We start from the raw sequence: 26,077 nt of genomic DNA on the forward strand, positions 1-26,077 counted from the left end.
GGAGTGCGTTTACACTACACTAAATAATGTGTCTGGCAAGTGGATTTTTGCTATTCTTACACAGTAAAAATCCAGCTGCAAAATTCATTACTTAGTGTAGTGTGAACACACTCAAGGTGTGATTAAATAATTCAGCCACAATTTGCTGAGTACACAACTGCATGTCCCCAGAATGGTGACTCATGCAGTGGTCTGTGTTTCTCTGAAAACAGGCAGCTCTTATCTTATATCCTCCACAAGTCAGTCTTTTTAAGGTATAGGTTTGGATGCCTCCAATTCTACTTCCCTCTCAAAAGTCTGTCTTAACTAAGCTGTTTAGTTTGTGAAAAAAACAGAACAGAAACAGTGCCTCCATTTTCTAATGAAATTCCTTTGTGTAATGACACAAAGCAACTCGAAAGATCTAATACCATGCCTGCAAAAATAAAAAATGATCCACCTGTCTCTTTGCAAAAAAAAAAAAAGAAGATATTAATTTACCCAAATTCTTACTGCAGATGTAACATGTCTCTGTAAATATTATGAATGTAATATTTGTAGATAGAAACAAGGTATAAATGTTTACAACAGCAAATAATATAGAAAGGTAATTTTATGAGGAATTTATGAACAGCAGCAACATGCACCCTACATGACAGAAAGAATCTGTGCTTTCAATGATGTGAAAATTATGTTACTGAATTAATTGATTTGTCATTTCCCCCGAAGTTATTATTTATTGGACTAGAAATCACGGTCAGTCAAAATAGCGCATATACCGCATTTAGTAAGATGTGACCTAAACTCAGTGAAGAGAAACTATAAAAATTGCAACTGATTAATGTAAGCAATGACATATTATATTTTAAAAATATTTTGGCTGTGGGGGATTTTTTTGCATATGTTAAATTTTAATAAGATGATATAGATTATAGTTTTAAAAACCAAGAAATCGTATCTGAAAAGGTGATTTTCATGAACAACTTGCAGTCTTCTAGCCAAAATGGATATTATCGGAAACGTTCGTCGCCTTCTTTATGTCAGCAACCGATTTTTTAGTATCATGGGCAACAATCCCACCTAATAATCAAAAAGCACCAATTGTATCTTACTAATTAAGACCCGATGCGCAGTTTCTAGAGCATGATCTAAAGCAAACCGAACGAAGCGAGCGTTTTTATGATTTTCTACAAACCATTCGGCAGAAGCAACATTAGGCGCAGAGTGCGACGCACTGCTCAGGGAGCTCCATTTAGTTTCACTCTTCGATACCCAATTCATTTGTTCCATCGAAATTAATTTTGTGGAGGGCACGAGGCTGCTTTAGGAAAACTCAGCAAAGAGCTTTGCAGAAGATGGCCTTTCTACCGGCCGCGCCCTGCCCTCTCTCTTATGCCCCCGCCGAAAACCTTTCGCTGCCCCAGCAGCCCCACAAGAACTCAACAGGCAGCAGCACCGCTCTGTTCTCGCTCAGATGTTTCTCGCGTTGGGATCCAAGGCAAAGTTGCTTTTCTCCGGTCACCAAGGCAACAGACGCGCTCCCTCGCAGTTGATTGGCCGAGACGCACAAGAGTGAACGGGGCGTGGTCCATCAAGCCAGGCCGCCGGCGACAGTCATGCAGGGAGACGGCGAACGTAGCTCGGTTAGGTGCGGAGCGGAGCGGCATCTCCGATGGCAATGATCTGTTGAGGGCTATTGCCAGTATGCGGGTCAATAGGTGCGCTACCCCGTCCCGAAAATGGTGTCGCTGATTATTCCCTACGCTTAAAAACAAACAACGCAACCACGAGGGTTTCCCCTTAAAAACAGCAGAGAGGAGCTATTGTTAGCCGCCCTGAGCCCGCTCGCGGGGAGGGCGGGATACAAATTCAATAAATGAAATTGAAGTCTCTCCAACTTTGCACAATGGTCTGCTTTTACTCCTACTTAACTCTGTAGGAAAATGGCAGAGGGGAGAGTTATGTAGCCCTTCTGGGATGGGGGGAGGGAAATGTGTCTGGCCTACAGGAAGAAGTTGTAGAATGGGTAGTGCCACCTCCCCCCATGTGGTAAGTAGTAGGGAGAGTCCCTTTTTTATCCTTGATCCATAATAAACAATGGAAGTACAAAACTGGCACTTCAGAAGGAATGCATATTCCCTTTTCATTAGTTAAGCTGCACATTAATAATACACAACTTTAATGAATTCTGCACATTAAAAATACATGACTTTAATCTTCAACAATTCACCTCTACCCTTCACTGAGAAACAGTTAAGTGGTTAGAATCTCAGACTAGGATCTCTAATTCCTCAATTCCTAGTCTCCACTCTGCCATGGAAGCACAGTGGGCCAGTCACACACCCTCAGCCTAACCACCTTCACAGGCTTCTTGTAAGGATAAAATAGAAGACAGGAATAAGCCATACTGGGTCTCCACAGGGGAGAAAAGTCAACTATCAATGAATAAATAATAAAAACGTTGCCATTTATGTCATTCTAATGAGACTCATTTTATCTTTTAGGAGTATTGTTCACTTTTGCTAATATGTTTAAATATTGCAACACAAACTTAGTCAACCTACACAAACTGGACAATGTGATCAATTCTGAGCAGGATTCCTCAGAATTAAGTCCTACTTTATTTGATGGGGCTTACTCTCTGGAAAGCACTCTTAGGGTTTCAGCCTAAGAATACCCTGATTATATAATTTTTTTCAGGAGACATCAAGGTCACTACTGAAGTTTCACATGCTCCCACAAGGATTTCATAGACATGCTAGAAACATTCATCCTGTGTTTGTGTTAAGTGCCATCAAGTTGCTTTCAGCTTATGAAGTATGAAGTAATGTCCTCCAAACCAGCATATTGCTTAACAGCTATTGTCAGCTGTTGCAAACTGAAGGCTGTGGCTTCCTTAATTAAGTCAATCCATTGCATGTTGGGCCTTCCTCTTCTCCTGCTGCCTTCAACTTTTCCTAGCATTTTTGTCTTTTCCAGTGACTCTTATCTTCTTATAATGTGACCAAAGTAGGATAGTCTCAGTTTAATCATTTTAGCTTCTAGGCTTGATTTGATCTAGAAATTTCTTTCTTGGCAGTCCACAATATCCATAAAACTTCTCTCCAACACCACATTTCAAAGGAATCTACTTTCTTCCTGTCAGCTTTCTTCATTGTTCAATGCCCACACCCATTCATACTAATGGGGCATACTATGGCATGAATTAACTTTATCTTGGTTGTCAGTGATATATCTTTACACTTAAGATTTTCCTAAGACTTTTGTGGTTTCCCTTCCCATCTTCCTCCTTCTGATTTTTTGGGTGCAGTCTCCCTTTTGGCTGATGAAGGAGCCAAGGAATAGAAAATTTTGAACAATTTCAATGTCTTCATCTTCATCTTTAAATTTGTGTGATTTCCCAGTGGTCGTTACTTTTGTATTATTGAGGTTTAGCTATTATCTTGCTTTGGTATTTCCTGATTTAACCTTAATCAGTAGCCATTTTAAGTTTTCAGGTTTCTGCCAGTAATGTGATGTCATCTGTGTATCTCAAATTGTTAATGTTCTTTCCTTCAACTTTTCACTTCAGCTTCATCTAAATATAAGCTAGTATTTCTTGTTATATGTCCTGCATATATACTGAAGACAGGGAAATAAAATACATCCCTGTCTGACACCTTTGCCAAGTGGAAACATTCTGTTTCTCCATATTTTCTTAACAATGGCCTCTTGTCCAGAGTACAGCTTGCGCATAAGAACAATCAGATGCTGTGGCACACCCATTTCCTTTAAAAACCAACCATGCTGCAGCCATAGTTTGCATTCCCTCACTTGTTTTAGAGGATCATTTCCACAACTAAGCATCTGTTAAAGGGATGGAACATTCTTATTCAGGCTTGTTGGCAACCCAGTCCATAAGTGTATCAAACTCTATCCACTACACACTAAATTTTTAAGTGTTCTCTTTCAGTAAATGTTCAAATCCTGCTCTCAAGATCTCGATTAAAGGCCAGACTAAATCTAACAACATCTTTGTGGCTGCTGCAAGGTCACTATTTTAAAGTAATTTGGCATTTTAACCATCCCTCCTGTGCAGCTGTTCAGCACTTGAAAAGGTACTAGTGCCACCTTGCAGACCCCATCAGGAGTCAGCCCTTGCGGCTTTTAAAAATCAGTTTTAAATGCTGATGGCATCCTCATGGAACACATCTAGTTTGGCCCAGGAGCTATGAAGGAACAATTGCACCAGCCAATCAGTCTGATTTGGCAGGGACAAGAGCGCACCAAGTGTATAAGGCAATGGGGGGAGATATTCAGCCAACTGGTCAGATTCACCTCTTTTTGGATTTATATCTCTAAGATTGTATGCCATATGGCTTGTGTTATATAAACTGCATTCACTGTAGATGCATGTAGATGATTACTTCAAAGTTACTTAGCAAGAATAAACTGCATTCCAGCAAGACTAAACACATATCTGCATAGCTGAAGGATGAATAACTAAAAATATGACTCTGTTTTAATATATTTTAAAAATGTTTTAATCACCTTTAATTGCAATGAATTTGAACACTGCACTTGTTTGAAATTACAAATATATAAAAAGAATGTTTGTATTTATGGTAACCAGAAAGACTGCAGAAAGAGCAAAACATTAAACACTGAGAAAGGTATGTTTGCACAAAGTTGTTAATTAAGGCTCAGTTTCTCATGGTTTGCCCAAAGCCAAGCATGATAAACATTCAGCTTATGGTCTTGTGGCTGTACCTGGAAGGGATCAAGACATAGTAACTTTAGTTAAGAAATACATTTGTATATGTATTTAAAGTAAATAAACATTCAACTAACATCTATTTTGTGGCTTATGGATGTTTATCTACTTGGAAGTAAGTCCCCACTCCTCCACTTGCACCTGCTAGCATGGCCTTGGGTCAGCCATAGCTCTGGCAGAGGTTGTCCTTGAAAGGGCAGCTGCTGTGAGAGCCCTCTCCAGCCCCACCCACCTCACAGGGTGTCTGGGGGAGGAAGGTAAAGGAGATTGTGAGCCGCTCTGAGACTCTTTGGAATGGAGGGCGGGATATAAATCCAATATCATCTTCTTCTTCTACTGAACGAAGTTGGACTGCTGAGAAAACATGCATAGGAGCAATTTGTAGGGCTACTGTAGGCTCCTTATGTATTGTAAAACCCTCTCTCGAATAAGTACTTGCCAGAAGGCCCAAGGCAGCCTTATTTGAAACAAAAACACAAATCACACAAATAGAAGAAAAAATAGGTCAAAATAAAGCCAATATTGTAAGAAAACAAATACGAAACACAACCTTGAATGCCCTGCGATCTAACACTGGAAACTAGAAACCCCAATAATTCTAAGGCCAGATTTTTATCTTACTGTGTGATTTAGCTAATTCATTCAGCAAAACAAACGACAGGTGATACAAAGTGTAGGGCAATACACAAAGTCTCTAGGATAGGGGGCAGATGTCTGCCTCACATGTCATAAATCTGCCTTTCCACAGTGGTTTCTAGCAGGGCACATAACACATGAAACTGCCTTACACTGAATCAGACTATTGGTCTATCAGTACCAGTATTGTCTATTCTGACTGGCAGCTGCTCTCTGGGGTCTCAGGCAGAGGTATTTCACAACATATGCTACCTAATACTTTTAAGTGGAGATGTCAGAAATTGAACCTGGGACCTTCTATTTACAAAGCTATTCTAATAATCCTTAGGTTGACACTCAGTAGATTGATGATTACATAGCTTCTGTCTCTTCTCCTATATTCAAAAGCCATTTTTACATTTGATGCTGCTTTCTCCCCAAGACAGGAGTAAGGCCAAATTGTAACATTATGGTAAAGATATAAAGGATCCCCTTATACCAGTTCTGTTGCTACAAAGTGAACTGTGGGATCATACTACATGCCTCTGTGACTGTAGCACATATAGTATAAAGGCCAAGTCTAGTTACAGGACTTGTGCCCTATGAGAAAACTCTGGCTAGAGATATTTCATTCCACAGTATTATCAATACTAAAATAGATTAATCAGCATTTGGACTCCCATTGTCTTTCCCAGACTAGGGACATGGGTGTGTGTATATAAATGAAGTCCCATCAACTTATGGTGACCTTATGAAATAATGACCCACAAAACAGCCTATTGTTAACAACCTTGCTCAGTTCTTGCAAACTGAGGGCTGTGGATTCCTTGATTAAGCTAATTCATCTCATGTTGGGGGCTTCCTCTTTTCCTGCGGCCTTCACCTTTTTCTAGCATTACTGTCTTTTCCAGCACAGAAATGTTCCTTACCTCTTTCCATTCATTGACACAGAATATCCTGTAAGAATCGTTTCCGTATTTTCCAATTCCATGCAACTCAATAGGATACTTCCATTGTTTAGTCATATATTCATCTAGGGGGGAAAGCCCATATCATATGAAAAATCCTGTCAGTGATACCATTAAGATTTGCGAATTTTTAGTATTGATAATACTGTGGAATGAAATAAAATAAATTAATAAATTTGTTTGTTTTTTACATTTGTAAGCACTTGCTAATATGAATAAACTAGGATCTGCAATAGACTTTTTCTTTTTTTAAAAAACCCTACAGGCATACAAAATGTTGCTAATGACAAGGAATCAAACTGTTATCATTGCAGTTAAACAAGAAAAGAAAACATGTTATAAACATATAATGGAGTTAGCTAAACTAAATACATCCATACAGATGCTGGAGTACTTCTGTTTCTGTGCAGTAAGAACACAACCATCTAGAACATGGCAAAATGTAGGGCCATGGCTACCATTATGAGATCTCTTCCTATTCATATGATTCTATTTAAGGAAGGAATTCACAGGTCATACATGTACTTCCCATGCATAATACGTTGCAGTTTCTTTTAGCTTCCCTCACATTACTCACTTTTAGCACACTTTAACTGGAATTTCTATAGGAATGCCTTCAGAGACTCAAGTCTGTTTTATTTTCTTAAAGGGTATCTGGGAGGAAAATATATATTGATGACAAATTTCCACTTTTAAAATACTGTGAATACAGATTTTGGAGATTACTTCTGCCCCTGAAGCAAATAGTGTAAAGTTGTACATGGGACTTGTGTGTCAATCACACCCAACACCAGGGCCCCCAAACCCTTTTGAGTCAATGGGCATCTTTGGAATTGTGACACAGGATGGTGGGTGCAACCACAAAAATAGTAACTCTTCAGTATTTCAAGGCAGAAGCTATATACAGGATACCTTTTAAAATGAAAATATTGTTTTTAATATTTTCTTACCTATAAACAGTTTATCTTCTGTCATACAGTGAATATCCTTGTAATGTTTCAAAAAATCTGCACAATCAGATCTCCAGCGGCCAATAAGAAGCCCTGCTGGGCAAAACCCTCACTTTGCCCTACCCACTTTCTGAAAACCCTTGGTGGGCACCAGAGACCCCATGGGCATGATGTTTGGTACCCTTGCTCTGCACTTAACAGCCAGTGAAGGACTTTGGGGCTCATCATGTGAACTAAGAAGTCAGCAAACTTTACCTCAATCAAGCGATCATTAACAGTGGAATCCTACAATTGGGGAGGGATGGTGGATCAGTGGTAAGAGCATCTGCTTGGGAAGCAGAAGGTCCCAGGTTCAATCCCTGGCATCTCCAAAAAAGGGTCCAGGCAAAGAGGTGTGAAAAACCTCAGCTTGAGACCCTGGAGAGCTGCTGCCAGTCTGCGAAGACAATACTGACTTGGATGGACCGAGGCTCTGATTCAGTATAAGGCAGCTTCATATGTTCATATGTACAATGAACTGAACTTATTGGACTCAGTTAAAATAATTTCACAGAGAATTGCAGCATTCAGTAGCTTTAGAAGAAGATATTGGATTTATATCCTGCCCTCCACTCTGAATCTCAGAAAGGCTCACAATCTCCTTTATCTCCCTCCCCCACAACAGACACTCTGTGAGGTGGGTGGGGCTGAGAGGCCTCTCACAGAAGCTGTCCTTTCAAGGTGACCCAAGGCATTCCAGCAGCTGCAAATGGAGGAGTGGGGAATCAAACCAGGTTCTCCCAGGTAAGAGTCCATGCACTTAACCACTACACCAAACTGGCTTTAGCTAAATCACATCTCTCACTCTCGGCTCCCATTTGCAATGGATAATACAGGTGAAGACTTTATTTCCTTTGTCATTCTATCAATGATCCCCCACCAATCCCCAATGTTTTGTTATTTTTATGTTTTGTATTTTATCCATGATTTTAATGAAGTGTTTTTGTTGGTTTTAACGGCTTTTAAAATGAGATTTTGTTATATGTTCTGTTAGCCATCTTGGTGGCCTTATACAGGCAGAAAGGCAGGGCAAAAATGTTGTTAGTAAGTAATTTTAACAGTTTTGTGGGGTGAAAGATTAATGAGATCATGCATGCACAGCACTTTGGACAACCCACCACAGTATACAAATTCTAAGTGCTATTATTATTAACAAGTCTGGAGAAAAAATACCTGAGAATCTGATGATGGTCTTTGCTCTGAGTTCATATAACCCAAGAGGTTTCAGCAGCTGTGACATTTCCTTGCAGTCAGCAATTCTTGCTATTCCAGGTGAAGGATATTTCTTCAAAAATTCCCAAAGAACAGGAATGGCCATCTTACCTAGACAGAAGTGGCATGCTATGAATAGCAAGGTTTATACTGACTTCCTTTATTTGCAACATTGACATAAGCTTAAGTGTAAAACAGTGTTAACATATTTTCTAATAGCCGCTTAAAGCAGCTCAGCTTCACACAACACAGGATTTCTGATACAGAAGTAACTTTCCATTAATCCTGCTAGCAGTCATGGCTTTCTCAAACAGTACATATAGACAGACAAGTTTCTTTTCCCCTATAGGCAGGATTTAGACAGTTTACTACATGCAAATGACTCCCATGAATTAATCTCATATGAAGCAGCCCCATTGGACAAACTACACTTTGAATTTTGCCAGCTACATTCATGGTCCCATTATTTCATAGTAAATTCAACAAATGACAAAAATTCATCCTTGTTTTAGTGCTAATTCATTTTGCATAAAGGTAAGAGTAGTCCCCTGTGCAAGCACCAGTCATTTCCAACTTTGGGGTGACGTTGCATCACAATGTTTTCACAGCAGACTTTTTACAGAGTGGTTTGCCATTGCTTTCCCCAGTCATCTACACTTCCCCCCCAGCAAGCTGGGTATTCATTTTACCGACCTTGGATGGATGGAAGGCTGAGTCAACCATGAGCTGGCTACCTCAACTCAGCTTCTGTTGGGATTGAACTCAGGTTGTGAGCAGAGCTTGGACTGCAGTACTGCAGCTTACCACTCTGCGCCATGGGGCTCCCCTTTTTTTTTGCATATGTTAAAGTAAATATTAGCACCCATTATTCCCAACTGTGTTAGAACTGTTTGGGGGGGGGGGAAGGCAGGGTGATCCTGTGCTGCTGGGGAATGTGCAAGTATCACGTAATTAAGTGAGCACTGCAGTACCCCACAGAAAGTCCAACGTAATTGTTTCTGCTTGATGCATGTCTGCTCACACAGGACAGTGACCCCATACTGGGATATGTTTTATTTACATTATTTATATTCTGCCTTTCTCACAGGGACTCAAGGGGGATTACATATAGTGAGTTTGTACAGTCACCAAAATGGGACATCCCATAACTAAAGCATTAGGATTTTAGAAATCTGAAACCACCAGAAAGAACTGAAGCATAGCATATGTATTAACATGACATGTTAAACAGTACAGAAATTACATAGGTAAATCGGATCCTACTTAACAAACTATACACAGCAGATACTATATAGTCTCAATCGTTTATCCAAGTAACTCTGTGCAGCCTTTTATACAGCGCAACTGTATTACCTGCACAGAACAGCCCCCTTGAATAGTTCAGTTTTGTATAGTTTGTGGAAGACCAGGCAAATGGGAGCTTTCCTGACCTCAGGCAGGCCATTCCATAAGCTAGGAGCCACACTGGAGAAAGCACACGTCCAGGCAGTTGCTGATTTTGCCCATCTGCAGGTTGTCATCTGCAGAAGACCCTGGTTACGTGAGTCTGCCTTCAGTACAACAGTGTTTGTCCCAAACAGAATTATTTCCACCTGTGAAGTGTGACTTTCTCACCTTTCCCCTTCTCCTGCTGCAGCCAAAAGTCCCCCCCAATGCTGTTTCCCATCACCCAGAAGCAGCATTTCAAGGGGCATTTTGAGTTGCAGTAGGGGGAGGAGGAGGCATGGGTGGAAATTGATCCATCTGCAGAAGTGCTCTGTTGGATCCAAACCTCCCTGAGTGAGAGAGACATGGCCCTGCTTTTATTTACCTGAAGTCTTATTCAGAAATATGGTGGCGATTAGGAGCTTCCATGGATCATGAAAGAGCGTTTCCTGGATCAAATTAAAAGGAGAACGAGGTGGAGTCCATTTCCGAAAAGCCTTTCTCCTTGGGGGGCTTGGAGCTGCTCATGTTCAAGATAAAGAAGTGAAAAATCAATTGCTTATTATTGCATATAAATACAGCATTGTAATACATCTCTGAATCTGGAGATGTGTGGCAACTTGCACTTACTCTTCAGGCTCCAGAGACAGGTATGTCAGCAGAACTGACCTCCTCTGTTTAAACATCCTGTCATCTTAGCAGCTAAGAAACGATAACTAGATTGCCTTGGCCCATATCCCAAGTCTTCCTCTTTTGCTTGCCAATGGAGGTAAGGGGGAGCAAAACATTTCAGGAATGCTGCAGTTATCGATAATAATTTTGAGCCCTCTGCTCTCACTTGGTAGCACAAAGGCAGAGGGATTCCTCAACACACTATTGATTGCTACCAAATTGGAGCAGAGAGCACCTCATCATATATTTTACATAACATTGAGACCTTCAGTTTAGGGCTTAGAGTTTCCAGTTTAAAAAGGATTACTTAAGACTCACATATAATATATTCCCATACTGCTGCATACAATAACTATGGACAGTAGTTTACATCAAATGAGGGTAATAATTTGCTAAACTTTGAAAATGACTATGGCTATTGTCAAAAGCACCAACCTAACAACAAACCTTTGCATTGAATGTGTACATGACATTTTATGATTATGCTTGATAACCAATCACTTTACAGCTGGGTTGCCAGCTCCAGATTAGGAAATAACTTGAGATTTTTGGGGGATGGGAAGGTTTTGAGCCTGAGGAAGGTGGGGTTTGGAGAGAGGACAGACTTCAGAGGGGTCAAATGCTCTAGAGCTCTATCAGGCCCTCAAGCAACTGGCTGCCATTGGCTTCCTTCTCCCCCTCCCTTGCTTCCTTCTGCATCACAGCTTGCTTTGCCAGGCTTGCTCAATTACACAGGAGCTACACAGCAAAGCCTCTATTTTCTCCATTGGCTGAGGCTCCTTCCTTGGAGAGGAGGAAAGCATTGCTTTGCCAGGCTCTCAGTTGCACAGCAGAGCTACTGAGCCAAGTCTCTCTTCCTTCTATTGGCTGAGGCGCCTCCCCCTTCTGGTCCCCTGGGAAAGGAAGGAAAGAGCCAGGGCTTCCTTTGCCCAGTTCCCTGGATTGCATGGGAGAGGTACAAAGAAAGCCCCTTTAAGACCAAATGCTAATGTTTTAAGCATGTCTTATTTTAAGCTTTTAAAAAATCTTTGTGTTTGTGTCCTGTATAAGGTTTACATCTCTGCTACCTGGCATTACATTTTATGACACACATGGCCTGGCCCAACAAGATCTCATTTATGTTAGATCCGGCTCTCTTAACAAATGTTTGACACCCCTGCCCTAGAGACATCCTTCCAAACGCCATTTTCATCAGGTGAACTGGTCTCTGTTGCCTGGAAATCAGCTGTAATCCCTGGAGACTGGCAAACCTACTTTGTGATTTCTGATTAGACAGAAATAGAAGACTAGCTGTTTTATCCTATTTATTTTTATTCAGAACGAAGAGCCTATTTACTTTTACTTTCAGGCAAGATCCTATTAGTTCAGCAAGGCTTATTTCCAAGTAACATGTATTACCTTCACTGTCAGTCTGAAATCAATGGGAATTCTTTTTGAGTAAATACTATTGGGTACAGATGCTATAAAATATATGCAAGGCATTTCCACAAGATGCAAGTTACCTTCTTTGAGGAATCTACTGGAAAAATATGGACTGGTTTTCCTTCTCTCCACTTGGGTTCTTTGAACACGGCCATCTATATGTTGAAAAATAGACTAATGCAAATATAGAAAACCTAATTCCTTGGTAAATTTTGATAATAATACATGCAATGCTACACTCCCTTTTAATGCATGCTAAACTGTAATAATATTCAGACAGGGAGGATGCTCTCACATTAAAGTGTGTTGGGCTAGAAGCCTATTGTATTATTTCCAGACCTACACTCAAAAATCAATATGTTAAAAAAATAAAGCTCAACTAACTTTCTGATATTGTGCAAGCATATTTCTTGATCTAGAACTGGTAAACTTGTCAAAGTAATACAGAACACCATACAGTGACCTGACACTAAATGCCTACTGGCAAAATCATGTAAAGCACAACTGGAAAATATTAACAGTGTAATTCTCTACAGAGCTACTCTGGTCTAAGTCCACTGAAACCAACAGGCTTGGACTGGAATAACTCTATGTGGCACTGCTCCATAAGGGTACCAAATTGTGGAGCATGAAGACAGAGGCTCCATATTCCTTTGCACTACTGGCTTTGAAGTAACCCCATTACAATTTTAGCTCCTCTGTAAAATACATACCTTTAACTGATGTAAAGTTATTCTCATCACTGATTTGCGAAACATGAATATCTTCCTTGGGAGTAAACTTTGTATCTTGGCTCTCTAAAGGCGTCCAGTTTTTCAAGTTTTCAGGCTCTGACGAATTTTTAACAGTTGTTGCAGTAACAATCTCGCTGGGACTCTCACCACATTTTAAAACTTCTGCACTTGACTTGCATTCCAAGCTAGCTTCCAAGGGATTAATATGCATCACCATTGTTGGCTCAGAAATCAGCAATTCATCATTCAAGCATATTTTCTTTCTTCTTGAGCCTAGCTGGCACACTTTCTGTTCATTTACACTCTCACTATTAACAGCACAAGCACCATTCTTTTGTCTGCTTCTTTTAATACATCCCATTATTTGATTTTTATGTGATGTTTTTCTCTGTCTCTTGTTTTGGTCATCATCCAAATTATTTTTTTTGTTTGTCTGTAAAGAATAGTCCTTTGCGTTATCTATTGTGGGCCCATCTTGCAAACAGAGAGAAATATTTTCCAACTCCCTGGCCTTAGTTTGCAGTCCCAAAACTTCATTCTGCAGAACAGTTGCATTTCCCCCATCACTATTTTGTAAACCAAGATCAGAAACCTGGCTGTTTGAGTTATAGATCTGTACTCTTGACTCCACAATACTTGATCCCTTGGTTCTCAACAGTGCACTGTTCTGAATAGGAGCATTAAAATCAAAATCCTCTGATTTAAGAACAATTTCACCGGTCTTTTTGAAGTAATCCGAAAGAGCACGCTTGGATCGGAACTTCATTCCTTGAGGACTAGGAGAGAATAACAAGGCATTAACTACTTATTGCAATATATACACAAATTCTGAATAATGTATTAAAAATTAAGTTGAAGCTATCTAAAATATGTAAATAACACTACTATTCTAAGCAGCATTACCCCTTCTAAGTCCACTGAAGTCAATGGGCTTAGAAGGGTGCAAATCTGTTTAGGCACTTTTTAGTTACCATTTAAACTTTAATAGCTAGCAGTGCCAGAGTAAAAGTGACTGCAGCATAAGCAAATATATTTTATGCATATATTTATATATAAATGAAGCATAGTATATCCATGTTTAATAGTTTTGTTGATGGAATACAGCAAAAGTCCGACTTCCACAAAAGTCTGTGCAGTTGCCACAAAAAAGAATGGGGAAGGAAGCTCTTCCTTGACCCAACTCAAGTATCCCTCTATCCACTAGGCAGGCTATGAATAAACTTCCATAACAATTCAGAGTTTGCTGCTGGCATGCAAAAAGTGCTCTGTTCCATGAGGCAAAAGCGAGAGGGAGGGAGGAACCATCAAACAACTTTTGTTGTTAGGAAGATGAAATAATGGGAAAACTATCTGTATGACAGATCACTTCAGCATGCCAGATCACTGCCAGGAAAACTCACACATTAGCAATCCTAAGATTCACGTGCATGAGATTTCTTCTCTCTCTTTTTTAAAGTGAAATTTTTATTCATTTGAAATGAAAATACAGTTTCCTTACACTTTTTAATAGCCCAATTTCATATCTCAGAGGCAACGCTGGGTCGATTTTGGCTAGTATTTGGATGGGAAACCACCAAGGAATACCAGGGCCGCTATGCTGAGGCAGGCAATGGCAAACCATTTCTGATTGTCTCTTGCCTTGAAAACCCTACAAGGTCACCATAAGTCAGCTGTGATAATAATAATAAACTGGCATTCATCAACATTTTTCTTCATACCAAAAGCTGTGCATTGCTATTTAAGGTATGCGATATAGTCAGTTTTAATCCACAAAATTTTATGCTACAATAAATCTGTTGGCCGCAAGATTCCCATTTGGTTTTGCTGCAGCAGACTAACAGAATTACCTCTCTGGAATGTGCATATCTTGAAATGTTACCTGATAAAATAAATGTCAAATTTTCCTTTAGTTTTGCCTCGCTGTCTTTGCTTTATTATCTTCTCCCATCCTTCAGGGACAGCTTTGGGGCTGAGAAAGTCTGCTAAAGATACAGTTGCTCCATCCACTTTGCACAGAACTGGACTTTCAGCCAGACTCTCAGTATCTTCTTTGGGGGCAGCACATTCTCCTGCTGCTGTCAGAAGTTGACTTTTCTCTTTGTTTACATCTTTTGTCATTTGTGTTGTGCTTCTATAACTGAAACAATATAACATAAAAACAGAAGGACCATTTATCAGCAGCATGGCACAGGCTTTGTTGACATAAACCTACAGGTTCAGTTCCTAGCGTATCCTGTTAAAGGATCTCAGGTAGCAAGTGTAGTAGCAGACACTACGGACCTTTAGAGACCAATGCATTTTTGTCTATTTATTTATATCCCACTTTTCTCCACCATGGGACCCAAAGTACTTTTCACCCTAATGGTCTGCCTCAGTATAAAGTAGTTTCAAGCATGTTCATGTGAATTTCCTGTGGAACTGTTCCCAAGTAGCAATGCAGTGAAAGACCTTTTTGTGCTCTAGAACGGAGAACTGTTGCTAATGAGAGCAGGCAACACTGAGCTAAAGGTACCTGTTTCATATTTTTAAAAAAATCCAGAACTGGTTTATTCCCATTAATAATTTTAAAAGAAGTTTTAAAACACCCGAATCTCACCAGATCTTGGAAACTAAGCAGGTTTGGCCCTGGTTAGTACCTGGGACCCCACCAAGGATTTCCAGGGTCGCTATTTGGAGGGAGGCAATGGCAAACATCTCTGTTTGTCTCTTGTCTTGAAAACCCTGTGGGGTCACCATAAATTAGCTACAATTTGACAGCACTTTACACACAAAGAAAATCAAACTTGTAGCTGACATACTTTTATGAAGAAAACATTTTCTGCCCATTCCTGTGTCAGGAAGTCTCTTTGTCCGGCTCCCTAGAGCTCAGTATTATCAAGGAAAATGACTGACAATAAAGTCAGATCAAACCAAAGACACTACTTGTAAATGCAGCTCTACATTTTTTACTTCTTCCTCCGGTGGGCTCAGGATGGTGTCTGTGGCTCTCCCATTATACCACCACAACGATCTTGTCAGGCTTGGAGAGAGCAACTGGCCCGGGTTTCGGGACTAAAGAAGCATTTGAACCCAAGTCCCAATCTGACACATTAACCGCTATACCACACTAGCATCCATTCTTTGACACTACTGCCATTCCATGGACTGGACCAAGCCAACTAACGGGGAGAAGGAAAAATGCATAAAGATCACCGCGACTCCTTCTCGGGTGGCAGCCCCCTACCTGCCCTCCTGTGGTTCCCATACTTTCTGCACTGACATCTTGCACCGTCGGACTGCAGATATTCCCAACGCGCATTCTACCCGGGCTTCTCAAGAACTTTCCCGCCAGAACAGAAATACATACACGTAACCTCTCCCGCTTCTCTACGGTAGAGCAGCGAAATTATCTTCAGACTGCCTTCTGCGCACGCGCATTGCAGTACCCACAACTCTTTGTTAAGCAGAACTGAGTTAAGATATCTTGCCGGCGCACAGAACGCCAGAGGAAGAGCACGCATGCCCTTAGGATTCATATACTCCTTGTAGACATACTTCCGTTATAAAATTGAACTGATTTTCTACTCAAGGGTATAGGGACCCCTCCTCCCCCCCTTATAGACACGAGAAGGTGGAAGAACGAGGCCACTATGCGCGCTAGAATCAACGCAACAAGCGGTTTTCCCTCGTTACCCGGATGTTTAGGCAGCGCGTCGCTCTAGTATTGCTCCATCTCTGTGTCCGTTAGGTATTTCCTCGCGCAAAACGACTGAGATTAGGAAGGGAGAGAACGCATGCGCGTTGCCTAGGCCGACTGCGTGGCGTCCCATGTAAATAAAAATGGTAGCTGTGTGGGGGAGGGGTGGTAAAATAGCACGTTAAAGGGGGGGGGGAGGTGTGACCACCCCCACCCTTAGAGGCGGGGTTGAGAGATACAAGTGTGGGGGGGCAGCATGCGAGCTGCACTCACTTGGAAGGATAAAGCTGATCAATGGTAAGATTTCTTCTAAAGAAATCGGCTGGATAATTGCGTTTAAAGTGTATTTTATATTTTAGTAATATTTTGTATGTTTCCCAAGCAACGTCTTTATACTGATGTTTTACTTAAATAGGTGTTACAGATTTTAAATTGATGTAACAAAGTAACTATTGCTCTGTAAGTAAACAGCTTTGTAACGCAAAAGTATGGTGATAGATGCTTTAATAACTATGCAGGTTTGAGGGACGGTCAGTGAGAGGAAAGTTGGCTGAGCCTTTTTAGGGCCTTTTCTATACAGAGTTGATTCTCAGTGTAGCTTTCGTTGCATTTACAGTACCAACGGAGCATCCGCATGACAGTTTTCTATGCAGATAGGTCCAGGTGGGCAGCCGTGTTGGTCTGAAGCTATAGAACAAAGTAGGAGTCCAGTAGCCCTTTAAGAACAACAAAGTTTTATTCAGAATGTAAGCTTTTGTATGCATGCATACTTCTTCAGACAATGGGATAGGGTACAGTGAGCAGAGCTACATATACATGTGGGCAGTGGTTAAGAATGTACCACTTTGCATTCTTAACCACTGCCCACCATCTAGCTATATGTAGTTCTGCTCACTGTACCCCATTCCATTGTCTAAAGAAGTATGCATGCATACAAAAGTTTGCATTTGGAATAAAACTTTGTTGGTCTTAAAGGTACTACTGGATTCCTAATTTTCCATGCACTTAACTTGCTTCAGCACCCCTTCCACCACCATTCCTCCCATCAGAAGGCCACTTAAAATAATGTAATTGCTAAATAATGGTTATATTATACTAGCATACTGCAACAGTCTGTTAGTTCCTGGCTTTCATTTTTTAAAAGTACGTTTCTGGGTTTTTCATTGCAAAGTTACAAGGTGAAAGTTGAAAATTTAAAAAAATGAGGTGGATAACCAGTAGACAGTGGGAATGGATTGCTGTAATGTTATAGGGATTTAGTAGTTTCCTTAAAAATATCTTGGGAAAAGTTGAGTGAGGCAAGGAAAATAACACTGTTGTGGGCAGAACCTGCAAAAAATGGGGACAGGGTAAAAGCCAGAATGGACCGGTTAATAAGTGCACTTATTAACCTGTTGCAAGTTAAAATGCCTCTAGAAATATTGTGTATTCATTTCCTCTTTCCAGGCCAAAATGTCTCTGGAATAGGCCAGAAAAGTCATTAAACAAACAATAGTTCCTGCAAGTTCTCTAGGTAGAGCTAGGAGCCACGGAGAGATAGGAGATACATTTCTACAGATATGAGGGATGTCCTGGTTTGTGGAAAAAGCTGAAAAGTAGAATTAAAAATGGGAGTCATGTGCCACAGCACAGCCAACATATAGATGCCAGCAAGGGGATTTCAAACAATTGAGAAGCAGAGATGGTTTGCCATTGCTATACTATGCCACTTTCTTTCGCATCCAAACTAGCCATCAATGTTTAGGAGGCTGAAGTTGAATCCTTGTTTGCAGATCCTTATTCATTCCTTATTGTCAGAACTTGTGCTTTTCATGCTTGCTAAGCTGGGCAATGTTAGTTTAACTGACTCCATCTTGTAAGTTGATACTAACCCTATGTACTCTTAGCTAGGCCACTAATCAAAACGCTTTGCATTTCAAACAAACTGTAACCACGGAAGGAATGACAGATAGCCTCTGGGAGTCATTTGCAGGTGTCCATTGCTAACCCCGTTATCAGAGTTATTCTGTGCCTTCATGAACCTAGTTCTCAATAAATACCTATACTTTGTAACGAAGTACTGGGCCTCGTTTGAAGTTCTTCAAGTTCTGACACTTATTTGTGAATTCAACCAAAAACACTGAAGGGAATTTGAAAGCTCTGAACCACAAAATAAGGCCTGGACCCCCATATATCAAACCCTCCCTTGTTCAGAGGACTCTGCCCTTCAAGAAGACAAGTGCTGCCTCATGGTCCAATGAGCAGTTCTTGTGCCAGCTGCTTCAAACAAGTTGCCCCCAAGACACTCAAAGAGGCATACACTGGGGACTGGCTGTACCCCAAAACAATATCTGGACCACCCCAAGTGACACATTCCCTCACTTGGGACACTGTCCCCAGCAAGAAGACATGCAGTGCTGCCCGGTCCAAACAGTGGTTCTGGTGCCACAAGCTTCCATTGCAAGTGCCACCAAGAAGCCTGTGTTTCAAAGGAGATTTGAAAAAGGAACTGTTTTGACTGCTTGCCCTCTGCACCCCAAAAAGCAATATGGACCACCACATGCCATACACCTCCATGTTCAGGGGACTCTGCCCTTCAAGAGGACATGTTCTGCCTCATGGTCTAAAGAGCTCTTGACAGCTTCTAAAAAGTATGGCACTACATGCTTTGTTTTGGAGGACCACCGTAAAGGCCTATCTTTCAAAGTACCGGTACATTGGATAAAGGAACCTCTCCCAGTGATGTGGCAGCTTGCAGATCCCCTTAGGGTCAAAGTCATTTTGATTCTGAATAGGGATTAACAGTCTTCCAAGCTCCAATTCATGGTAACAAACTGAAATGTCTAAATTTGAATTCATTCTTAAGTTCACTATGATGGACCCATCAGGGCTCAGTGGATTCTTACCTCACCTTTGATGCTAATGTACCACACCCAATGTCATGGGTACTGGGGACCCTGCAGAAGAAGCTGAGCCTGCAGAAGAAACTGTGCCCCTGCCACCTGCACCAGTGCCCCTGCCTCCTGCTGGAGAAGATCCAAGCCCCCCTGCCTCGCCCTCGGGTGGCTCGTGTGCGTGACCACCTTCATCAGGACCTCAGGGATCGGAGGAGGGCGGCACGCTCACGAGCAAGACGCTCCCTGAGCCCTGAGTTTTGAAAGGATTCTGGCCCTTCTAGGAGTGAGGATGCTTGAGTCTCAGCAGGATCCTGGCTGCCTCTCTGAGCCAGCAATTAGCCCAAATGGGCAACAGACAGCAGAGGGCTATATAGCTGTGGGCTTTGGGAGGAGGCTTTGTGGAAGCAACTAGTCACTTACCTGACGTTCTAGCATCCACTTCGGCTTTTGACTTTGGCTTCTGGACCCCCTGACTTTGGCTTTGACTTCTGGACCCCCTGACTTCGGCTTCTGAACCTCTGACCTGCGATACCTGGACTGTGATTTGGTTTTGGCGCCTTGGACCCTCTTTGCTCACCGGCTACAGACCTTGGACTGCCCCTGGACTTTGCCTGACCCGGCCCCAGCCCGTGACACCCAAGTCCCAAACATCATTCTAGTTTGCCATTACTTTGACTGCAAAATAGTGAAATTAACAAATTGAAAGAGCAAATTAGAATGATGTTTGGGACTTGGGTGTGGTACATTAGCACTTTGAAGACAGGCATTTACAGTGGTCTTTGCAGTAGTTCCTTATTCAAATCTCCTTTGGAATAGAGGCTTCTAGGTGGGAGCTTGTGGCGTAGGACTGGGTGTGTTTGGACCAGTATGACTGCATGTCTTCTTGAAGGGGACAGTGTCCCGAGCGAGGGAATGTGTCACTTGGGGTGGTTTTGGGTTACAACCTGGCCCCAGTGTCTGCCTCTCTTTGAGCGTTCTGGGGGCATCTTGTTTTGGAGCAGCTGGCACAAGACCCGTTCTTTGGACCATGAAGAAGCACATGTCCTCTCAAAGGGCAAAACTCTCTGAGTGTATGGCATACGGTGGTCCTTATTGCCTTTTGGGGTGCAGAGGGCAAACAGTTAAAATAGTTATTCAAATCTCCTTTGGAATAGAGGCTTTTAGGTGGCCCTCCAAATGGAAGCTTGTGGTGCAGGAACCAGTGTTTGGACTGGCAACCACTGCATGTCTTCTTGCAGGGGACAGTGTCCCGAGCATGGGGATGTGTCACTTGGGGTGATCCAAATATTGTTTTGGGGTACAGCCTGTCTCCAGTGTCTGCCTCTTTGAGTGTCTTGGGGGCACCTTGTTTTGGAGCAGCTGGCATGAGAACCGGTCATTGGACCATGAGGCAGCACTTGTCTTCTTGAAGGGCAGAGTCCCCTGAACAAGTGGGTGTATGATATATGGGGGTCCAGGCCTTACTTTGTGGTTCAGCGCTTTCAAACTCTCTTCAGTGTTTTTGGTTGAATTTGCAAATAAGGAATGAATAGGGAATGAATAAGGATCTGCGAACAAGGAACCAACTTCAGCCTCCTTCAGTGTTTTCACTTGCTCAGGCATCGTACAAAATTGTCTGAAAAGTTGTGTCGCCTAGTATCTGGAGATTCCCATGAAAAGGTAGAGATGGCCTAAGAGTGCTGTGGAAAGGACAGTTGGTCAGATTACAGGAGGGGAGAACAACAGAGGACTAGGTGGGAGTGGCAGGCAACAGGGTCAGGGCTAAAAATGCACCAGGCATGCTTTTAACTCCAGGGCCCCTGAACTGTCCCATCCGTGTGGTTTGGGGCTTAAATCATGGCCTTAAACTAATGTGGGTCAAGTAGCTGCAGACTATACAGCACAGGGCCAGGGGCTGGCAGTGGAAGGGCTCCCCTAGGGTTTTTGCAGGTCCCCCACACAAACATCAGTTAGTTTGCATTCCACAAGACCTGGTGCAGTATTTAGCCCACTAACTATAGAACAGAGATGTCATACAGTTTAGGCACTACTCCACATAGCCAGTCGCATCTATTCAGACTAGTGGTGGTTGTTCCAGGTTTTCTAACAGAACAAGTTTTCTAGGCTGACTTGCAGAGATTCTTCTTTAACTGAACATGACAAAAAGTGAACCTTTTGTGGTATTCTCAACCACTATACTATACAACTTCTGCAGGACCACCTTAATCCATCTTAATCCACACAGTGGATCAAAATAGTAAAGCAATGGGGGGATGCCCCTAGTGCACTGTGGATTAATTAATGTGAACAAAACCAGCAAAGACTGACTTTGAATAGATGGAAAGTTAAATGAAGCACTGTTACCTGAAGACAGGAAGGGTTAATAAAAGTGTACTCTTTCTGTGTTTTGTTTTCCCAAATTTTGTTCTGGAGTGCCTGTAATGCATCCCACCCTTTTCAGTGATGCTATTATTTCTTGTATGCCCATCCCGTTGTGTTCTGGAGGCATTATGGCCCAAAACAGATTAATAAATGCATGACATTTCTGCATTTGGATTTCCAAAATATTCCTCTAAAGTGCCTATCATGCATCCCACTGGCTTTTTTAAAAATACTGTTATTTGTTGAATGATCCTTCTGCCTGATCTGGGGTGCTCCAGGAGCATTTTGGCCTGGAAGATAATATTTTTGTGCCTGGATTTCCAAAATAGTATTCTACAGTGCAGTTAACACATCTCACTGTTTTTCACAGTACTATTATTTCTCTAATGCCTGTTCCACCCTGTTCTGGAGGCATTTTGGCCCTAAATGTGCTAATAAAGACCTGTGAGTTCCGCTTTTTCTGTTCCAGAATATTGTTCTCGAGTGTCTGTGATGCATGACGGTGTTTTTTGTGGCAGCCAAGATTGTTTGATGCCCGTGCTGGCCAGTTCCAGGGTGTTCTGGAGGCCTTTTGGCCCGAAACGGGGTAATAAGGACATGTGAATTCTGCTTTTGCCATTCTAGAATATAGTTCTCGCGTGTCTGTGATGCATGCCAGTGTTCTTTGTGGCAGCCCAGGTTGTTTGATGCCTGTTCCAGCCAGTTCCAGGATGTTTGGAGGCCTTTTGGCACGGAACGGGGTAATAAGGACATGTGAGTTCCGCTTTTTCTGTTCTATAATATTGTTCCGGAGTGTCTGTGATGCGTGCCAGTGTGTTTTGTAGCACCCCAGGTTGTTTGATGCCCATTCCGGGGTGTTCTGGAGGCATTTTGGCTTCGAATGGGGTCATAAGGACATGTGAGTTCTGCTTTTTCCATTCTAGAATATAGTTCTTGAGTGTCTGTGATGTATGCCATTGTTTTTTGTGGCAGCCCAGGTTGCTTGATGCCCGCTCCGGGCTGTTTTCAGGTGTTCCAGAGGCCTTTTGGCCCAGAAATGGGTCATAAGGATGTGTGAGTTCTGCTTTTTCCATTCTAGAATTTAGTTCTTGAGCGTCTGTGATGCATGCCAGTGTTCTTTGTGGCAGCCCAGGTTGTTTGATACTTGGGCTTTGTGGCAGCCCAGGTTGTTTGCGGAACGGGATAATAAAGATGTGTGAGTTCTGTTTTTTCCATTCTAGAATATAGTTCTCGAGTGTCTGTGATGCATGCCAGTGTTTTTTGTGGCAGCCCAGGTTGCTTGATGCCCGCTCCGGGCTGTTTTCAGGTGTTCCAGAGGCCTTTTGGCCCAGAAATGGGTCATAAGGATGTGTGAGTTCTGCTTTTTCCATTCTAGAATTTAGTTCTCGAGTGTCTGTGATGCATGCCAGTGTTTTTTGTGGCAGCCCAGGTTGTTTGATGCCCGTTCCAGCCAGTTCTGGGGTGTTCTGGAGGCTTTTTGGCCTGGAATGGGGTAATAAGGATGTGTGAGTTCCACTTTTTCCATTCTAGAATATAGTTCTCGAGTGTCTGTGATGCATGCCAGTGTTTATTGTGGCAGCCCAGGTCGCTTGATGCCCGTTCCGGGCTGTTCCAGAGTGTTCCGGAGGCATTTTGGCCCAGAATGGGGTAATAAGGATGTGGGAGTTCTGCTTTTTCTGTTCTAGAATATTGTTCTGAAGTGTCTGTGATGCATCCCAGTGTTTTTTGTGACAGTCTTCGTTGTTTGAAGCCCGTTTCGGGCTGTTCCGGCTTTTACCCTGTCCCCCAAAAATGCACACCTTCCCTTTCAAGCAGTGTCAAAAGTTACTTTGGTGTCCTCCCAAAAAGATTAATGCTTAGTGAGGTTTGGGGAAAACTGCAATAAAGCAGGTGATACACAGAAACAGGATGAATAGAGGATGACATCACATGGATACTCCTGAAAACTGCACTGCTGTAAGGAAGATTAAGTGGATCAAAAAATGCATGTGTCAGAAACCTTGATCTCTTTGGGCAACTGCTTTATTCTTGCAAAGTTTGTTTCCATAGAACATATTAGTGGGAATGTGTGCCTGTGAGCCTGCTGTGTGTATAGGTGTATGCATATATGACTCTCTGCGCAATCAGAGTCCCTACTTTTTCAGAATTCTCCATCATATGGAGAAAGCCCTAAGGACAATTGCATGAGTGTGCAGACTGCTTTGTATGCAAGAGATCCCAGGTTCAATTAATGACTTTTTTAGTTAAAAGAATCGGGCAGAAGCTGATGTGAAAGACCAGTACTTGAAACTGGAGAGTGACTGCCTGTCAGAATAGGTAGTACTAACCTTAGTAGATTCTCGGTCAGACAATGTTCAGAGGAAGGTTAGAGCCAGAACTTTGTCCTGTTCCCCCTTTTCTCTGTTCACTGTATATATTTGAAGATTTAAAAATAACTTTCTTCCAAACAATGTAGGAATGCAGTCCCATTCTGTTTATTACCAAGACCACAGATTTATACCCCACCCTTCTCTCTTAATCAGAGTCTCAGAGTGGCTTACAATTTTCTTGATCTCCTTCCCCCACAACAGACACCCTGTAAGGTAGGTGGGGCTGAGAGAGCTCTCACAGAAGCTGCCCTTTCAAGGACAACTCCTGTGAGAGCTATGGCTAACCCAAGGCCATTCCAGCAGCTGCAAATGGAGGAGTGGGGAATCAAACCTGGTTCTCCCAGATAAGAGTCTGCACACTTAACCACTACACCAAACTGGCGAGCTAGTCCCAGCATTTATGCATCTTAACCGGGAAGCAAATATTTGGGCATAGAATTACAGTCAGAATTTCAACCGACTTTCCTGATAGGTTGCTAAAACCCTAATTTTATCAAACCATCAGTTTCTGATCACATAATATTGTGTCTTTGAATGGATTGTATCATGATGTCAATTGCTAAAGCTAAGGAAAAACCCCAGGGGACTATTTGTGGGTGTAAGCCCCACTGAGTAGACACAAGAAGGAGTCTATTTGGATTTGCTCTCTGAAGTAGCATAAGTATCAGCACTTTGATAAAGACATACATAAACTGCAGAGCCTTGTTCTGACAGGGCAGATAAAACATGTTGTGAATGTCATAGTACAAATGGTTAACTGTTACATGAATATCACTTCTGAACATAAATGCACAAGCAGAAATGTTCTCCAGAACCTTCTGTAGAGTGGTGCTCAGAGAGATTTGTATTATGGAAATAAAAGTTGATGACAAGAAGGAATCTTTCAGTTTTTAAAATCTTCCTTTGTTTTAACAGCATTTATGACCTTGCATTTAAACCTGATGGAACTCAACTGATAATTGCAGCAGGAAACAGATTACTGGTATGTTACTTCCACCCTCTAGTTTTGTCTATAGGCATCTTGGCATGTGTGACAGAACATGCCTGTTCTAACTTGCAGGCCCTATTCTCCCTTGCCCTCCTAGAGGTTCCCAGCTTCCTGGAGGGGCTTTTCTTCCATTCCCAGGTAGCCTGCTGCCACCACCTGATCATTGTTGGGATTTTTCACTGGGAGGATCCCAGCTTCCCTTCCTGGTTCAGAGACCTTGCCTTAGTGTCTCCTGCTTCCCAGTGTTGGGTCAAGGCAGATTACTGCCTAGAGCACCCTTGGAGAAATAGCCACTTACCAACTGTCTGCCTGAACTTGATTCCCCTCTTATTATTATTATTATTATTATTATTATTATTATTATTATTATTATTATTATTATTATTATTAATTTTATTTATATCCCGCCCTCCCCGCCTAGGCAGGCTCAGGGCGGCTAACAAACATTCAATAAAACATGTTATAAATACAGTAATTAAAATACATTAAGTGCATTAAACATATAGACACACTAAAATTATAAAACAGCATAAATTTTTAAAACAACACTAATCCAACATCTATAATCTATAATATATCTATTCTATAGTTTAACAGCAGCAGAGGTGTTCCGGGCGCTGTTACATATTTAAATAGTGGCAAGAGTCATTGAAGAATCTCTTTATTGGATCCTCCGTTCAGTCATCCTCTATCAGCATTCTAAAAAAGCCTGCCTGAAGAGGATGGTCTTGCAGGCCCTGCGGAACTGGTCTAAGCTCCGCAGGGCCCGCACCTCCTCCGGGAGTTGATTCCACAGGCTGGGGGCTGCCACGGAGAAAGCCCGTGCCCGTGTGGTCTGTAATTTTGCCTCCCTTGGCCCAGGGACAGTCAGCTTGCTCTTCCCTGCTGACCTCAGTGCTCTTTGGGGCTCGTATTGGGAGAGACGGTCCTTCAGGTAGGCAGGTCCTCGACCATATAGGGCTTTAAAGGTAATGACCAGCACTTTGTAGCGAACTCGGTATGCAACTGGCAGCCAGTGCAGTTGACGCAGCCCCGGCT

The 26,077-nt window shown here is 42.1% G+C and overlaps 2 protein-coding genes across 4 annotated transcripts in view; one reads left to right on the forward strand and one right to left on the reverse strand.

The window, feature by feature from the left end:
• Nucleotides 1–4,478: 4,478 nt before the first annotated feature.
• MBD4 (methyl-CpG binding domain 4, DNA glycosylase) lies at nucleotides 4,479–16,485 on the reverse strand. Of its 2 annotated transcripts, XM_060239641.1 has the most exons (8): nucleotides 15,993–16,485; nucleotides 14,649–14,906; nucleotides 12,749–13,545; nucleotides 12,116–12,190; nucleotides 10,327–10,461; nucleotides 8,478–8,627; nucleotides 6,277–6,380; nucleotides 4,479–4,728 (listed from the first exon to the last, which is right to left on the reverse strand). In XM_060239641.1, exons 1-8 carry the CDS (start codon nucleotides 16,028–16,030, stop codon nucleotides 4,651–4,653), a joined length of 1,635 nt encoding a protein of 544 aa, XP_060095624.1. In that variant the 5' UTR covers nucleotides 16,031–16,485; the 3' UTR covers nucleotides 4,479–4,650. The 2 variants fall into 2 exon arrangements, with proteins under 2 accessions (XP_060095624.1, XP_060095625.1); XM_060239642.1 differs by lacking the exon at nucleotides 10,327–10,461 and having other exon boundaries at nucleotides 15,993–16,425.
• Nucleotides 16,480–26,077, forward strand: part of IFT122 (intraflagellar transport 122) — a 79,325-nt gene continuing 69,727 nt past the window's right edge. Inside the window, exons 1-2 of one of the 2 annotated variants that reach the window (XM_060239639.1) lie at nucleotides 16,480–16,742; nucleotides 24,967–25,033. In XM_060239639.1, coding sequence (XP_060095622.1) covers nucleotides 16,702–16,742; nucleotides 24,967–25,033 — 108 coding nt within the window. In that variant the 5' untranslated portion in view covers nucleotides 16,480–16,701. The remainder of the gene's footprint in view (nucleotides 16,743–24,966; nucleotides 25,034–26,077) is intronic. The other variant, XM_060239638.1, reaches the window with a different exon arrangement.

The sequence above is a fragment of the Heteronotia binoei genome, chromosome 5, assembly GCF_032191835.1.
Source record: "Heteronotia binoei isolate CCM8104 ecotype False Entrance Well chromosome 5, APGP_CSIRO_Hbin_v1, whole genome shotgun sequence".
Taxonomy (NCBI): Eukaryota; Metazoa; Chordata; class Lepidosauria; order Squamata; family Gekkonidae; genus Heteronotia; species Heteronotia binoei.